General features: G+C 57.3%; 1 protein-coding gene across 4 annotated transcripts in view; it reads right to left on the bottom strand.

Annotated features, from left to right (window-relative positions):
* Positions 1–17,126, bottom strand: part of SDK2 (sidekick cell adhesion molecule 2) — a 42,057-nt gene that overhangs the window by 11,624 nt on the left and 13,307 nt on the right. For all 4 annotated transcript variants that reach the window (XM_090121831.1, XM_090121828.1, XM_090121829.1 and 1 more), the window contains exons 2-18: positions 14,734–14,893; positions 7,206–7,312; positions 6,349–6,496; positions 5,077–5,210; positions 4,039–4,150; positions 3,681–3,871; positions 3,489–3,572; positions 3,219–3,413; positions 2,964–3,080; positions 2,637–2,804; positions 2,319–2,421; positions 1,979–2,155; positions 1,763–1,899; positions 1,389–1,536; positions 1,179–1,319; positions 920–1,101; positions 566–681 (exon numbers count right to left, since the gene is read on the bottom strand). In XM_090121831.1, coding sequence (XP_089977957.1) covers positions 566–681; positions 920–1,101; positions 1,179–1,319; positions 1,389–1,536; positions 1,763–1,899; positions 1,979–2,155; positions 2,319–2,421; positions 2,637–2,804; positions 2,964–3,080; positions 3,219–3,413; positions 3,489–3,572; positions 3,681–3,871; positions 4,039–4,150; positions 5,077–5,210; positions 6,349–6,496; positions 7,206–7,312; positions 14,734–14,893 — 2,420 coding nt within the window. The remainder of the gene's footprint in view (positions 1–565; positions 682–919; positions 1,102–1,178; positions 1,320–1,388; positions 1,537–1,762; positions 1,900–1,978; positions 2,156–2,318; positions 2,422–2,636; positions 2,805–2,963; positions 3,081–3,218; positions 3,414–3,488; positions 3,573–3,680; positions 3,872–4,038; positions 4,151–5,076; positions 5,211–6,348; positions 6,497–7,205; positions 7,313–14,733; positions 14,894–17,126) is intronic.

Raw genomic sequence — 17,126 nt, 5'->3', positions numbered from 1 at the left:
ATGCAGGGAGCACTTGGTGCTGTCTAACCGGTACGTGTTTACCCTTACAAGCCGATGTGGAGCACACACTTGGTGATTAACTCCCATTGATAACAGCACGTAATCACCAGCTTGCCTTCGTTTAGGAAGTATGTTTGGGCATTTAATTGGTATTGTGCAAGATAGCCTATAGCAACTTAATTAAATACTAATTAGGCCCTAAAAATACTAATCAAAAATACTAAGTGGCATTTAATAAGAATGTTAAATATCCTACTTGCTCTGGTTATCTCATTCAGCGGCAATTAAATTCCTGAACTTCTTTTGAGTGGATTAAGAAACAAGTTTAATGTTTCAATTCAATTTAATTAACGTAAATTTGAATTAATTGCAAACTGCAATTAATTACAGAGACTCCAAGACCATGCAAGTGTTAAATCTCAGTAAATATTGTTTTAACAGTTGGGCTGGAATCCATTAAGATATCTGGGGGGGGCTGCAAGGAGGAGTCACGCTGCATGATGTGGGTTGGCCAAGGGGCTTCCTGCTGCACACTTTTCAGGGAGATCTGCAAGTAACCCCTCACCTTGTAGCCCTGATTGATGCCGTTGATGAACTGGGGGCTGGGGGGGTTCCAGGTGAAGCGGATGGTGGTGGAATTGGTGGCCTCAGTCTGCACGTTGCCCGGGGGCACAGTGGGCACTGTAAGGATGGAGGGCATGCTGGCAGCAGCTCTGGCTCTACTGGGTCTCCTCCCTCAGCATAGGGAACCCAGGCACCTCATTTTGGGGTCATGCCCAATGCTTGGTCCCTATGCTCATCCCTGGAACCCCCCACCCATCCTCCTGAAGCCCATCCCCATCACCCCTGTGGCACAGCAGGGCCAGCCAAGCCCCCACCCCACTAGTGCTACCACCAAGCCCTGCCCAGCCCTGCCTACCTCCCTGCAGCGTCCACTCTGTCACTTTCATGCTGTACACCCCCAGGCCAGCGCTGTTGTACGCCGCCACCTCGATCTCATAGTTGGTCCAGATGATGAGGTCTTCCAGGAGCAGGTTGTTGACATCAGCATTGGTGATGTTCTTGAACTGGTAGCCCACGGGCAGCCCGGCCAGGCAGTATCTAGGGACCAGCTGCCATCAGCACTGCACCCCAGGACAGTGGGGACAGGGTGCCCGCGCTCCCCCACAGGCACCTACCGGATGATGTAGCCCTTGAGGACACCATTCTGGTGGCTCTCAGGAGGTGGCTGCCATTGGATCATGATGGACTGGTTGGTGCGGCCGCTGGCAATGACATTCTGGGGGGGTGCAGAGGGTGGCTCCTCGGGCAGAGACACTCTGAGGGGCACCAGGTGAGGATGAGCACTCAGCCCACCCACAGACACATGTCCCCCCACTGCCACTCACCTCTCTGTGTCCTTGCTGAACTGGCTCCTGCCCACATCGTTGACAGCACACAGGCGGAACTGGTAGGAACGTGCAGGCACCAATCCCCGCACCACCACCCATGTCAGCTCGGGGTCAACGCTGGCCAGCAGCACTGTCCAGGGTGCATCTGTGGGGAGAAAGTGGTAAGCAGGTAGAGAACACAGCTCTCAAGGTTCCTGCATCCCCTGCCCACTGGCTGAGCAGTCCCACAGTCCTCAAGCTCCACGCAGCATCTCTTCCCTTCCCAGTGTGATGATAGAGACCAGGCTTTAGCCCACATCTCCAGATGGGGACAGCTGAGCCACCACCACGGGGACAACCCCAGGGTCTGGAAGGTGGGCACAGCCCCTTACTGTTCTCAGAGATCTCCACGAGGTAACGCAGCAGGGGGCTGTTGCCATCGAAGGGCTTGGCCCAAGTCAGGTTGATGGCCCGCTTCTCCAGGGGGCTCAAGATGGCCACAGGGCTCTCGGGGGCATGGGGGAGCTGCCTGGACGGGGCGGGGGACACGGCGGTTAGGGCTGGGGGCACAGCAGGGCACACAGCACCCATGGGGTGGGGGGTCTCACCGGACACGAAGGTGGGCACTGCGTGAATCATTGCCACCAGCCGAGAGCACCTTGCAGGTGTAGGTGCCGATGTCCCCTGACCAGGTCTGGGAGATGTGCAGCGTGCCCGCCTCGTCCAGCCGCAGCCGGGGGCCGCTCTCCGTGCCCAGTGGTGCACCATCCTTCTCCCAGACGTACCTGTGCCAGGTGGGAACCCAACGGGGTCCTGGCACCGTGCAGCCTCCCGGCAGGGGGGACCCGGTGCCAGGATCCCCGTGCACACGGCACCAGGTGGCACTGCAGGACCACTGAGTGCCAGCACAGAGCGCATCCTGCTCCATCCCCCGGCCCCGACCCCCACCTGACATCCACACTGGGGTCATGGGTGACGCCGCAGCTCATGGAGGCCTTGGTGCCCTTGATGACACTCTGGTCCTGCGGTGGGTCGGTGATGCGTGTCCGTGCTGTGGGGGGAAAGGATGAGGGAACGGCACTGCCTGAGGGGCTGCAAGGTGCTGGTGCAGGGGTAGAGCCACCCAGCTAATAGGACTGGGGACAGTGTCACAGGCTGCCACATGGGTGCAAGTCTTAGCATCCCTCCAAGCAGAGCAGCCACGTTCTAGTGCCCATCCCTGGCACTGCACCTAGCAGAGTGTTACCTGCAATGCAGGCACCTTACCCCAGACCACCAGGTCAGCGGAAGCTTCGTCTACACCACGGGAGTTGGTGGCCAGGCAGGTGTAGGTGCCGGCATCAGCCAGGTGTGCCGGGCTGATGAGCAGGCTGCCTGACTCCAGCAGGGTGAAGCGCGGGAGCTGCACCGAGCCACTGGCCAGGATCCGCTCCCCTGGGGGACACAAGGCGGTCTGTCACTCACCGCCATCAGCCAAGCCCAGTGGCCACGTGCTCAGGACCAAACCAGGACGATGAAGGTTTGGCCGAGCCCTGCGCAACGAGCTTGCCAAGGACCCCCTGAACAATGCAGGCATGCCCCCAACCCCTGTACCTTTCTGCCAGGTGATGGCTGGGCGTGGAGCCCCCGAGGTCTCACAGTTGAGGATTACAGACATGCCATCGATCACCGTGCTGTCCTGGGGACCCCTCGTGATGTTGGGGGCGATGCCTATGGAGCAAAGAGATGCACAGATACCCATGAAGCTCTTCCCAGTGCTTAGTCTTGGCAAAGGGGTCTGTCCCTGTCTAGGGGGTCCCATCCCATGCAGGGCATCCTGGGCTCCGGGACAGGGGGGCTGACACCTACTGGTCACAGCCAGGTACGTGGTGGTCTGCACCTCTCCGGCCGCGTTGCGGGCGAAGCACTGGAACATGCCAGTGTCATCAGGGAGCAGCCCACTGATCTGCAGGCTGCCATCTGCCAGCAGCTGGAAGCGGGACAGCTGCTCCGGATGGATGAGGGATGCGTCCTTGTACCAGGCCATGTCGGGAGGTGGCACACCTGAAAGGACCAGGTTGTGTCAGGCATAGGGACATGGTAGGTACGAGATCACGACAGGCACAGAGTGCAGTTTACCTTTGGCTTGGCACGGGATGGCCACCACCTTCTCCATCTCAGCTGTGATGTGCCTCTCTGGCTCCTTGACAAACTGCGGGGGCTCTGCAAAAGGGAAACACGGAGACAGGCAGCGTTAGCACTGGGATTCTCCACACCCATCCTGAGGGGCTGAGCCCGGCCTCACTCATTGCATGCACGGCACTGCCTCACCCAGCACAGACAGGTAGGCACCCTCAGCCACAGCAGGCACACTGCTGCTGCGCAGCACAGCCTCACACTCATAGTAGCCACTGTCACCCAGCGTGGGGTTGAGGATGGTGAGCCGGCGGCTGTAGTCACTGATGCCACTGGAGATGGGCACACCGTCCTTCTTCCAGATGATGTGCAGCTTGATCAGTGGCCTGGGGAGGGGGGGTGCAGGAGGATGCCATGAGCCAGCCCCCCTGTGTCCCATACCTCCTTCTACCCCATGTCCCATACCTCCTTCTACCCCATGGCACACTTCACCCCTGGGTTTGCAGAGCTGATGGGGGTCCCCCAGCCCCATCCCATCCCCGCTGCTACTCGCCTGGCGTTGGCCACGCACTCCATGGTCACCTCTGAGGTCCCGGCCACCACGCTGGTGTTCCTGGGTGGGACAATGATGGTGGGTGCGATGGGATCGGCGGGGCCACCCACGTCTGGGGAGAAGCAGGCCAGAGTGACAGCCATCAGCACCCCCCCTCTATATACCATGGGGGGCAGGGACCGCAAGGCTCTGCTCTCCTGCAGCACACCCAGCCCATCACAGTGGCATTTGGGAGTTTCTCAGCTCCCCATTCACCCTCTCCTCCCATAGGATCCTGTGACCCCACAGCCTCCACCCCATACAGCAGCTCCTGCGCGGCACCAGCTGGCAGGGAAGGAGGAGAAGGGAGTATATAAAGCAAAATAATTGCAACAATAAAAAACCCTCATGTAGACGCTGTAAAAATGTGATCGTCGTGAAAGCTGCTGATATAGCTGAATCCATAAACATGGGCTCTAAGTTGTTTATTACGCACCGGGATGCCAAGGTACGGAGCAGCTGATTAATGGGGCAGGAGGGAAAGGGGAACAGGCACAGCCCTGCATGGGAAGGCATAACAGCAGCCATGGAGAGAACAGCAGGAGCTGGGACAAGAGGACCAGTGCCACTTGGAGACCATGTTCCTTAGGATGGGGTCATCACCTGGACAGGTACCAGAGAGGGGACCCAGAGGGCAGGAGGCAGATGGTTCTCCTATAGATTGAGGCTGATCTAGAGCAACACGGACCAAGAGTGGTCTGTGACCAGCACAGGGGCAACAGCAGGGCAGCAAAGGGGCTACTTAGCACCATCCTGTCCCAGATCCATCCCAGCACCTAAGGGCACCCCAGCAGCACCACGATTAGGATGGCACAGGGAGATGGGCTCTGCTGGTGCTACAATTAGCGCTGGCTGCCGTCTGCAGCACGGCCCAAAGTGCCTAAATAAATTTGGAGGCAGCCAAACCGTTAAGTCAGCAGAAATGGAGCCTCCAAAGAGATTTACTGCAAATTAAAGGTGGGTGGCAGCCAGGAGGCGCCGGGGGAGCGGGGCACTCACTGGCCACGGTGAGCGTGATGGGCTGGCTGGTTTTGTTGTCCCCGTTCTTGTCGTTCACTGCCTGCACGTAGTAACGTCCCGCATCTGGGGCCACCGTGGAGAGGATGACGAGGGTGTTATCCAGTGTGATGGCTCTGTGGGGTGAGCATGGCATAGGGGATGTGAAATAAAAGAGGATCAATCAGGACCTCCTCATTACCCCACCCCATGGGGGGAGATGGGATCGGACCATCCCACACCCAATGGGGACACAGCTGATGTGTCGGGACCCTCATTTCCTCGTCCCATGGGTATAGATGGGATCAGACCATCCCGACCCCAAATATGTGCCCATCACATGCACAGCTCAGCCACTGACCCTACAAATGAGCCACAGACTGAGCCCCACACTGCCCACCCACCCTCCCATGCACAGCATCCACGGAGCACAGTGGATAGTGCAGATTAATAGGGCCCAGTTTATTTATTTATTTATTCTTACAGGAATGATCCAATCTGCTGGAAACATAAAATGGTTTGGGGTTGGGGGGGGGGGAGGAAGGGGGGGGAGAGTGGAATATATTTTACCATTAAATATGAGATAAAGGAGTTTTATCTCCTCAATCCTGCTTTGCAAATAGAAAAGAGACCGGTTCAATTCCTGCATAATGTGGGTTACAAATTCAATTCCCGCTCGCCGCGCTGCCAGCGATGGGCTCAGCATGCAGCCCCATAGGGACACCCCACATGCACACACTGTGCATGCTCCTCCACATCAGCTGCTGCCCCGGCACGTGCTGAGCTCCCCCTGCCTCCCTCCCCCAAGGCTATTTTCTTTTTTTCTTTTTTTCTTTTTTTTTTTTTTTTTGTTAAATTTATTTCCCTAATGACAAACAGTCGCCAAGTCCCTCCCTGGGTTTTAGTGCAACAATCTCAAGACATCTGTTAAACATCCTCACTGCTGGTTGAACAAGGACGGCGGCAGCCGAGGGAAATGGACTATCTCTGGATGCTAGGGGGATACTGGTGGGATACTGGGATGGGGGTACTGGCAGAGTACTGGGAAGACACAGGGGAGATACTGGGATAGTACTGGGGAGATAGTGGGGGGATACTGGGGAGGTATGGGGGTATAGGGAGGGCAGTACTGCGAAAGTACTGGGAAGATGTAGGGAGGATACAGAGGAGATAGTGGGAAAGGAGAGGGAAGACACAGAGGAGATACTGGGAGAGCATTGGGGAGATACTGAGGGGACACTGAGGAGGTACTGGGCTATACTGGTGGGTACTCACATTCGGCTGCTGGGGGAGATCTTGCGCCCATCACGGAACCAGGTGACCTGGGGCTGGGGGAAGCTGGCGATGCGGGGTGCCCGGATGACAGCTGCCTCCCCATGGGACACACTCTGCTCTGTCTCACTGTCCTCAAAGCTCCCCATGTCTGCAGAACACATGAGAGAGCAGCATCAGTGAGCGGCAGTATGGGGACCCAGCAGGATCCATCCCCAGCAAGGAGCAGGCTGGAGGCAACAAGGATGGGCTCCCCACAAAGATGCAATAGGACCATGCTGGGTTCTGCTCTCCCCTCATCTCAAGAGCCATCCTTGCAGAACTCGGAGCTGATTAGCCCCATCACCTACAGGGACCGTGCTGTGGGTTCAGTAAGGAGGGCTCAGCCCTGGCACCACTCGTCAATCGCTGCAGGGAAAAGCAAAGCATAACCTTGGCTCCACACACATGGTAGTGGCACCGCTGCCCTGCACAGCTGAGAAAAGCAGAAACGAAGCAGGGTGCATTGAGAATGGGAAGTGGGGGGATTTTTATTGACTTCCCTTAATTGCTGTAATTAAAAACATGTAAAGAATCTCTTTTTAACGACTTTGCCATTATCATTAGTTGTTAGCGCAGCTGCCTTATTAATTTCCCATTAGCTCCTTGATTTGTCGTGTAGAGGTTGATGAGGATAGGACTGGGGGCATCCCACAGGGAAGGGATGGCAAAGAGGGGACACAGAGCCACCATCCCCAGCACCCCGATAACCCCCACACTGATCTCCTACCCCCCTTCCTCCCCCCCCGGTGCAGCCCCTCCTGCTCCCACCCCTCCCAGCTCAGGGCTGCCCAGTGTGCCATCCCATGGCTGTCACTTACAGGCCACCTGCACCTCGGTCTGGCGCTGCAGCAGGGCTCCCATCCGGTTGCGGACGATGCAGCGGTAGAACCCAGCATGCGTGCGGTCCAACGAGGTGATCATGTACCTACAGGATTGGGGGGCACTCAGCACACTGCCCCCGAGAGAGGCTGCAGGTCCCAGGCCAGCCAGCATTGCACTTGCTGCACCAGGTGCTGACACCCTCCCCAAAAAGCGGCTGCTGGAGGTGTGTGTGTGTGCGTGTGCAATGCGCCCCTCTGTGCATGCAGGCAAGGCCATGCATGCTGCAGGAACAACTCTAGCCCTAACCCATTTTCCCAGGAGGCTCACAGTTATGTTGCCAAGCACATGGCCATGCTCCTTCCTGGTCCATCCCCCTCCCACCTGCATGGTTTGGAGCCATCAAAAGCAGAGACATAGCCTGGAATCTGCTTTCCACCTCCTCTATGAAACCAACGTGGGAACACTTTGCCTGGGATGCCCCTTCCCACACACACACACACAGCTTCAGTAGCCTCATCAAGGCACAGATGCTGGACACTGGGGCTGTCCTGGGGGTTCGGAGCATCCCAGCTGCCCAAAGCCCTTCCCCAGCCCCATACACACCCAGAGTCTGAGCATCGCTTTGCAGCTGAGCCACCTTATCAGTCCCACTGCCCTCGTGGCTGCTCTTATCAGCCACCAGACCTGCAAGCTGATAAGCAGATAAAGGGAATAACCACATCTTCACTCGTCTACCACCACCCAGCATCACCCCACCATCGCCAGACCACCAGGGGTCATTCCATGTCCCTGGGGTGGACACTCCCATCTGCTCCATGCCCCCAGAATGGACTGCAGCTCCCCCAGTCTCACAGACAGCAGCCCCATGGGGGACAGCTCTGCATCGCTGCCTCCCGAACAGGGAGTGCTCTGAGATAAAGTGGAGAGGGAATAAATAAGAAAGCTCCAACCCTCCTCGCCCGAAATCCAATCTTGCATTAAAGCACGCCGCAGGCTGTTGCAGCAGAGCTTTGTTTGTTCTTTTGATAACAGAGCGTAAATTAAACTTTCATAAGGCATGAGGAACACGTCTCCTCTGCTGGGGATCTCCTGGTGTGGGAGCTGGGATGGGGGCTGCCCCGGAGCCAGGGTGGGTGCTCAGCCCCTGCCCCATGTGCAGGAATTGCACATGGGAGTTGTGGGCTCCGGGGTCTGGCCCCCAGGCTACTTTGGGGATGCCCTGACAGCTGTGCTGTGGAGCAGGGCCAGGCTGGGTTTGCACACAGAGGTAGTGCCTATGGGATCTGGGTGTGGAATGGAAGATGTGGGCGTGCAGGGGTGAACTTGCTGGGAAGAGCCGTATCCCCACTGCCAAGCATGGTGGTGGTGGCAGCCCCTGCACAGCACAACACTGCCACCCATATGGGCATGGACAGGGCAGGATTTGGAGGGGTCCCATCTTCTCATGAAAAGGGGACATGAGAGGGGGAGGGGTCACACAGCCCCAGCAAAGGGCACACTGCGTGCCAGGGACTGCCCGTCCCCACCTGGAAGGGAGGATGCCCTTTGGGAACGAGTCCTTGAGTGTCACGGCTGATATTTAAAACGATCCCTGCAGGCTTTAAATAAGATATTTCAATTCCAGGGAGCTGTCAGGAACGGATGCGGACACCAGAAATAATGGGCACGCTCTCCTTGTGTTGTCCTCGCCCATAAATCACACGCACGCACCGCGACTCCCAACCACACGCACGGACGGACAGACAGACGGACGGCAGCCGATGCTCACGTGAGCCCCATGCACGGAACCCCCTGGCCTTCCCTCCGCACCCCCACCATGCTCAGAGCACCCCCCCGATGTGACACATCCCCTCTGCAGCACCACATCCCCCTATGGGCACGGGGAGGCTTCGCCCCCACGAGCCCAATTAGCAGAGCCCTGGCCCCGTGCCGCTGGAGCTGGAGGAGCTATTACAGCAACCAGCTTTGCACACACCTAAGCGGATGAAAATAGCCCAGAGAAAGGAAATCAATTACCGGGCGCAGTCTGGCCTGCAGTTATTAAGCAACGTGAGCAGAGACTTTGTTCTCTGCCACTTGGCTTCTGCAGAGCCTCCATCCCACAACGCTCCGATGCAATTTCCGTGAGCGTGGCCACAGGAGGACAGGGATTGAATTTGTGCTGCTCACGGGGTGGGAGGAGCAGGGAGGCACAAAGGGTGCGGTGCACGGCCCCCCTGATTTCAGCTGGGGGCTGCAGCACCCAAAAGCTGACCTAACCCAGTTGCTCTGCCCACAGGCATGTGCTGCATGGGTTCAGGCAGGGATAGAGGTCCTGCCCCACTCCCAGAGCATCCCTGGCTGCTGACGCCTCTGTTTCAGTATTTGTTTGTTTTGCTTTTAAGGACAGAGGTTGACAAGGCATTGTGCATGGGGAAAAGCACTTCTGAAGCAAGAAATGACCCACGCATCAAAACATGCCGAGATGGCAAACAGCCACAGTCTCAAGGCTCAGTCAGGAGGCGGCTGTGCCACGCTCACACCGTAGACCCTGAAGCCAGAAGCCACATGCCAGGGGACCACAGCTCCACAGAGCTGCCAGCAGCAGGAGGAGATGGATGGGATCACATCAGAAACCACATCCTCTCCATCCATCTATGCAACCCAGAGGTGCCTGCCCCCATTCCCGTCAGCAGCTCAGCTGTGCACATGGAAGCTTCCCAACCCCCATGGGGCTCCAGCCAGAATGAGAGCTGCAAACGCCCTAACCCCAATCCCAAAGAAGCAGCTGCTTTCAATCTGGGGCACAGAAATCACACCCATTCACCACAGAGGGAATGCCACTGGGCACCCCAAAGGAAAAGCAACCCCAAAGACACCCCCCCACACACACCTCCCATGGGTGCCTGTGCAGGGACCCCTCCTCATCTTCCCACTGCGGTGCCCACATGGCACAGCACCGAGATGAGCCACAGCCCCTCTCATCCACAACCCTGGCAAGGCATTGGCAGCACCAACACCACAGGCACAGGGCCCCCAAAATGCTTCCTGCTCTACTCCCCAGCACACTGCTTTGTTACCGTAGTGTCACTAACAGGGCTCCCACACTTCAGCACAGCCCTGCCCCAGCCCTGGCTGATGCTTGTGCCTCTTTTATTGTAGGGTTGCTGAGAAGCGTGGGGCTGACACTGCAGAATTATTATTAGATTGAGGGGGTGGAAAGGGGCCGGGAAAAGCACCAGCCAAAGGATTTGATCCATCAGATTTAAAGCCAGAAGAGTACAGAAATCTGTGCAGTTCCTCCAATGCAGCACAGTAACAGCAACAGCTGGATCAGATTTTGGATAGAAGCGCGCTGGCACGGCCCCCTTTGATTAATATCCTGTATAACGACTAATTAATTCTAGAGGGGACATGTATTTGAATAGTTACTGTGTGATAATGAAATGTCAAGTGAGCATTAAACACACTTAGCAGAGGTTTAACGACTCCCAGCGCCCGAGCCATGTGCCCCAGCACCTCACCCTGCGCTGGGCTCCCGCTCAATACAGCTTAAATACACCCCCCAGTATTTCATCAGCCCCCATTAAGCGTGTTATTGAATCTCAATTAGCTCCCAATCGGAGAGGGCTCTGTTTGGACACATGTGGCTGGAGCCATCATCTCACTGCACACCAGAAAGGATTCCTTCAGGTGATGGAATTGCAAGGGCTCCACGAATTGCTGCTTCCATGGGCCCTGCTGGAGCCCTGAGCCAATTAACAAGGAGCTCCTGCATCCAGGGGCACCAGCAAAGTCCCCCCCCAAGCTGCCCCTACCCATTCTGAAGTGCTGCACTGTCACACACACCACAGCCACAAGCAGCCCCAACACACAGCAGGGTACAGCACTCACTTAGCCTGCCTGCAACCTCCCCCCTCCCTCTGCTCATCAACTCTTGTTAATTATATTAATGAATGGCAATTAGTGCCCCAGGCTGTGTTTCACACCTGGGCTGGCACAGAGCTCACCCAGCAGCCAGCAACAGTGCTCCTGGTGGGCAGTGTCACAGCATTGGGGGGGCAGGGGTAGAGCACCCTACATGCCCCCAAGCTGTGTCTTTGTAGGGGGGTCCTGGCTCTATCTTTTACAAAAACTGAGGACAAAGTACAGTTTTCAAATAACTGGGAGCCTCTGAAGGCCATATAGTTGGCAGTGAGCTGGGTTTGTATCACACTGCGCTCCCTGCATCCCTGAGGGACACACACCCCAACCCATCCCAACCCAGCAAAGGGTCAGAGCGGAGGGATGAATCTGTCTGCAGAGGGATGAATCTGTCCCTCCTGGGTCAGCCCTCGCCATGCAAACCAACACAGAGCTGGGGGGGGGGAATCCTGGCAAGGAGACGTGAGGCTGCGCTTTGCCCAAGGGGAGCGCTGGGAGGATCGGTGGTGCAGATGTTGTTTTGCTGGAGAAGTGAGGTGAGCAGCGCTGTGCTGAGGCTGGCATGTGTCAGAGCTGGATTTTTGCTTTCCTGAGCTCCTGGCAAAGGGTTCTGGAGCTGCTGGGCTCCTCATGGGCATGGATGGATGTGGGGAAAGGAAAAAGGGCTGATTGAGCAGATAGGAGATGCTTCTCCATGGACGGGAGTCTGTCCAGAGGTAATCTGTGTGTAAGGCAATTTCCAAAGGCAGCAGGACTCGATGCAGTCCTTAATAGGACAATCTCATGTGATGAATTACCAGACCTAACTAATCTGCATGTTAAATTTCTGCTGTGAGAAATAAATATCCTCAATTCACCAGAGAAACGCTTTCCTTCGGAGGATTTCATTAAAGGCATCGAGCTGCCTGATTTGCATGTTATGATTCCTGGTACGAGAAGAAGTCAGGCTGTGGAGAGAGCTCATGGGAGAGCCCAGCACCAGAGCAATGGTGCAGAACAGAGATGGCCCTGGAGAGTGCAGTACTGCTGTGCCAGGGCATGGGAGCAGAGCATAAGGGATGGACACACTCCATGGTGCCCAGGCATTGGGTCCCATGGGAGAGCCACCCCCACGCATCCCATGGATGGAGGATGTAAGTGGGGATGGCACTGCTGGTCTCCAGACCCCAGCGATGCTCCCAAGGAGGGGACAGCTCTGTGCATGCGCACTGTCCCCTGGGGGTGCTCCCAAGGGGGACGCAGATCTGCCTGCACGTGGAGCCAGGAGGGTCCCCAGCCTCCCTACAGCTCCCAGGGATGTTCCCATGGGGGGATGGCTCTGTGTGTGCAGAGTCCCCATTACTTGTGGTCCCCTCCCGCCTGTGGTCTCCAGAGATGCTCCCGAGGAGACGGCTCCATGCACATACAGAACCAGCCTGGCCCCCACCACCCTGCAATCCCCAACTGCTTGCAGTCCCCAGAGATGCTCCCAAGAGAGCACGGCTTCACACACACATGGTCCCCAGGGATGCTCCCAAGTGAGGGACTGCTCCATGCATGCACAGAACCAGGCTGGTCCCAGATCCCTCGTGCTCCCACGGGATATTCCTCAGCAGGACAGCTCCACCCGCACTCAGAGGGATGTCCTTGTCCTTTGCTGGCCCGGCACCAGGGACCTGCAGAGCCCATTCCCCACCTGCCCTTCACTGCACGCCAACGAGTCGCTCCGTCGCAAGCTGGCGGCTGAATTGCTGCGGGAAGGAAAGGGCAGTTGCTATGGAAACACGCTGCCAAATTGGGAGAGAGCAGCTCCTCGCCTTACAACGTGGGAGCAAGCTCGTCCAGGCAAGCAGACCGACAGGGGCAGCTGAGGGGGTATGAGCCCCAGCTCCTGGGAAAATGGCTAGATGGGGCAAAATGGTAAAACAAGTAAAAGGCGCAGGGCTGGGAGCAACTGGAGGTGCAGCCGGGATGCACTGCTGCAGGAAGGGACGCAGGGAGGAGCAGGGAGGATGCTGAGGCCGAAGGCTCAATGACACTGCCTTGGCCAGGAAGCGTGGCTCCCTGGGCAAGTGGCCTTGCTGGCAAGAAGGTGTGAGCTGCTACGGGCCCTGGGGGTGTCCCAAGGAGCAGGGACATGTGGGTATGTGCCAGTCCCATATGAGGTGCTGGCTGCACCCCACACCACCAAGGTACCCCCAGCCCCAGCATCCCTTCCGCACTCCCAGCCATCAGCCCCAGCTCTCCCCTCTCCAAGGATTACTCTGTTTCTAAACTCGTTAACTTTTAATTACCACCTTCCCACTGCCTGAGCAGGCTGGCTCTGCGCCACCTACATCTCTATTAAAATTCAATTTATGCCCATCATAACTAATTTTGGTCCTTTGCCTTCCTCACCGGCAGCCTTCAATTGCAGACAAGGCATCCAAAGTCTCCTCTCAACACACGAAATCCCCTCAGAGAGCCACGGACGGGCAGCACACGCCGTGCTGAGTTAAGCCGATGCAGGCAGGTTGCGTCCCCGCCACGGCACAGCCGGGTGAGAGCCAGGCAGTGATTTGCATAGAGCCCATTTGCTTCATTAGCTGCAGATCAGCAGCTCGGTTTGTTTGGGTTTTCCTCGTGTGTTTGCTTGTTTTCTCGCTTCCTTCGTTAATCCTTTCTGCCTGTGAGCTGGAGCTGGAGGCAGAGGGCTCAGGGGATGGCAGTCACCTTGACCCAGGGACAGGGGGATGCAGGGTCTGGGCCATCCCAGGGCAATGTGGGGACATGGGCACACGCTGGGGCAACTCCCTGCATGGGGTCTGCATCTCCACCACCCCACTCCCACAACCCCACTGAACCCCATAACGCCTTGCATCACCCCCACTGGGCTGCGGACATCACAGGGCTCAGCAGGGTGAAGGACAAGGGATCTGCCTGTGGTGCCACTGGGCATCCAGCATCAGGGTGAGCATCCATGGGGTCAGCCAAGGTGTTGGGGCATCGATGAGCAGCAGCTGCTGGACTCAGCGGGGGCACCCATGGGGTCTCCAGGACCCACAGCTACCACAGTAATGTCTCTAGTGTGGCACCCAGCTCTGGGGAGGGGACATCACCCAGCCACATTGTCTGCATTCCTGGCATCCCGGAGCAGCCCCGCGTTGCTACAGCAACGCGAAGCCTTCGGATTCAACGCCTTTAAATGGGGAATGGCTTGTCTTGGGCTGAATTATTGATTAAAACAGAGAGGATGACACACACTCAGAAGAGACAGCGAGAGGTGCCCAGCACAATTTCAAGACGAATCTGATGTGGGCTGTGGTGCAGGGTTGGCAGAGGAATCGGACAGTGCTTGGGGCTGGATGGGGCAGGTGGGACATGATCTGTGCTCGGCATTAATCCTGTGCTGTACAAATGCCTCCTCTCGATGTTGACCCGCTTAAATCCATGGCTCCGCTGCCGCTTGCTTTCCAAACAGAGCAGGCAGCTCCCGGCATGCTAATCTGCTGCTTCTGCCTCCGTGCTGCCCTTGTGCCACCAACACGTCTCCATGCAGCAGTGATGGGGCCCAGCATAGGGCATAGGACGAGCCCCCAGCATGGGGGTGGGACGGTCCCCACGCACACCCCCAGCCAAGAGCATCCCCGGGTGGGCACTCACCGGTACTCCAGGGAGAACTTGGTCAGCTCCCGGCTGTTGTGCAGCCACTTGAACTCCAGAGGCCAGCTGCCCTCCGCCATGCATGTCAGCACCAGGCGGTTCCCCTCCAGGTGGACCTGGCTGCGCACCGGTTCCGTCTTAAAATATGGGGACACATCATCTGCAGGGAGAGAGAAGGGAGAGGGTTCAGAGCCGCCCCACAGCTCACTGCCCCACAGCAGTGCAGCAGCAGGACCCCAACTCCATCATCTCAGGTGCAGGATTATTCCAGCAGCCCTGAGCGATGTGCCCAGTTTGTGCCCCCTCTGTGCTCCCCCCAGTGCAGCTCCCAGCCCAGAGACCCCCGCACCTGGCCGCTGCCCAGCCCAGCCATTTCCCGAGCCTATCGACACCAGCTTAGCCCATCTAGGGTTTGTCTAAGCTGCTTTCTTTGCTTTATTCCTGGCTGCCTTTGTAGCGCTTCAGAAGCACGGAGCTTTTAACTCAGGGTGGGGGGGGGGGGACAGGGCGGAGGGGCTGGGAGCAGAGCAAGACATAAACACTTACTCGTCTCCTGTTTTATTTGCTAAGTAAAACTATAAATCGAAACACACAGCTCCATTTTCTGCTTAACAAATGGAGGCCCTTTTACTTCAAAGACACATTCATATTCCCCAGCAGCTTTCAAGTGCGCTTTCAATCACAGCTTCGGGTTTTTACTTTGGGGCCGGGCTCTGCTTTCTTGTGTGCACAGGCTGCATTCCAGCCCAGGCACTGCACACCGTGAGCTGGCAGCACAGCAGCACTGGCCCCAGGGTGCCCAGGAGTGGGATATGGGGCTCAGCCCACCTCCCCTCAATGGGGTTGGGCTCTGCAGGAGCTCAGAGGCCCCACACCCCACCACTGCTTTCCTAGGGGGCAATCCATTCCCTCTCCTCCTTCATTTCACCCTCCTGCCTGACCCCCCACAGCAGTGCTCAGTTGGCAGGGGATGCTCCTTTCCCACTGCCCTCTGGATGTGTATCAGGGCTGAACTTCATAGCAGCCCTGACCCTGCCCTACACATTGCAGGGGGCAGAGCCAGGCTTGCAGGGATGCACACGTGCACCTTGGTGCAGGAGCTGTGTCCATGCAGGGTGTGCACTGCATGTACCTGGGGGTGCCCACATGTCCTGGTCAAGCAGCAGAGAAGCTCAGCTTGCAGCTCCAGGGCCTCACCCACGTTGGATCCCACTGCATCACTGCAGCTGTAGGACCACAGCGATAGGACCCAACCTACAGGCACAGCCCTCATGGGAACACCCGGCTGTGGGGCTGTGCCGCCATTTATCCCCCCACCCCCACCACAGCACCAACTCTGTGCTGTGCCATGCCTGATGCGCTGGTGTTGCAGAGCCAGGCGCAGCACAGTGCTCCCAGTGCATCTTCCCCAGGGCCGGCGCGCTGTTTGCATAGATCCTAATTTGATTTTAAGCAGCTAAGTCTCCTCTCGCTTTGAAGCATCCGAGCCATCTGTTCTGCATTAAAGGGTGAAAAGCGGTGCAGAGGAGGCGGTGTCTCCTAATTCTGCTATTGATCATGCAATCGTTATCCACCCACGAAGGTCAACGCCACTGCCTCGGACAGAGCAGCTCCCGTCACCCCCAGCAGCCACGCGTTGCCTGCTGCATGACAAGGGCATCCGTGCCCACAGTGCCCGCTGTGCCCTGGCACAGGGACCGGGGGCAGCAGGAGGAGTGGAAATTTCCCACGCATGAGCTGTGGTGAGGTCCCAGCATGGGACACACGGGCACCTACAGCTCAACACCAGCACAGAGCTGGGGCAGCTAGGTCAAGGATATGGTGGAGCACTCCTGGGGTACGACAGCCACGTCCCCCCGACCAAAGGGTCATTACTGCTAATTCATTCTTTCCCCCATCTGTTGTGACTGTTTACACACCACTAGCTAATTAGAGACTAATTAGTTGCTGCAGAAATTCATCACTTTCCAAACACAGGCATCAACGAGAGGGAGAGGTGGCCCTGGGAACATCTGCACACATCTGCCAGTGGCATGGGCACGTACTCAGCTCCCTGGGACCACCGCCGAGGTGCCACACCATGCCATGCTGTGCCATGCCAGCCCAGCACAGCCCCTCTCAGTCCCTTCCACAATGAGAGCTCCACCTAACTGCACGTTCCCATCCTGCAGCACAGAGGAGGGAGATGGGCAACGCTGCCTCCACCCGAACCATCCGTGGTGATGGACAGGATAATGGGATGCCAAGTGCTGGGAACAGGGAAGGAGGGCAGGAAGGGGAAGGGAGGTGACCCAGCTCACTTCTTCTTGCTCTCTCCCTTTGCTGCCGCTGACATTTTAATGCCAAGGCCTCGCAAAGCACTAATCCAACCTAATGGGATCAAAATCTTTGCC

Source organism: Phasianus colchicus, chromosome 20 (genome assembly GCF_987193195.1).
Source record: "Phasianus colchicus chromosome 20, bPhaCol1.hap1.1, whole genome shotgun sequence".
In the NCBI taxonomy this organism is placed as follows: domain Eukaryota; kingdom Metazoa; phylum Chordata; class Aves; order Galliformes; family Phasianidae; genus Phasianus; species Phasianus colchicus.
The sequence above is the reverse complement of the archived record's forward strand: the minus strand, read 5'-3'. Positions and strand labels throughout refer to the sequence as shown.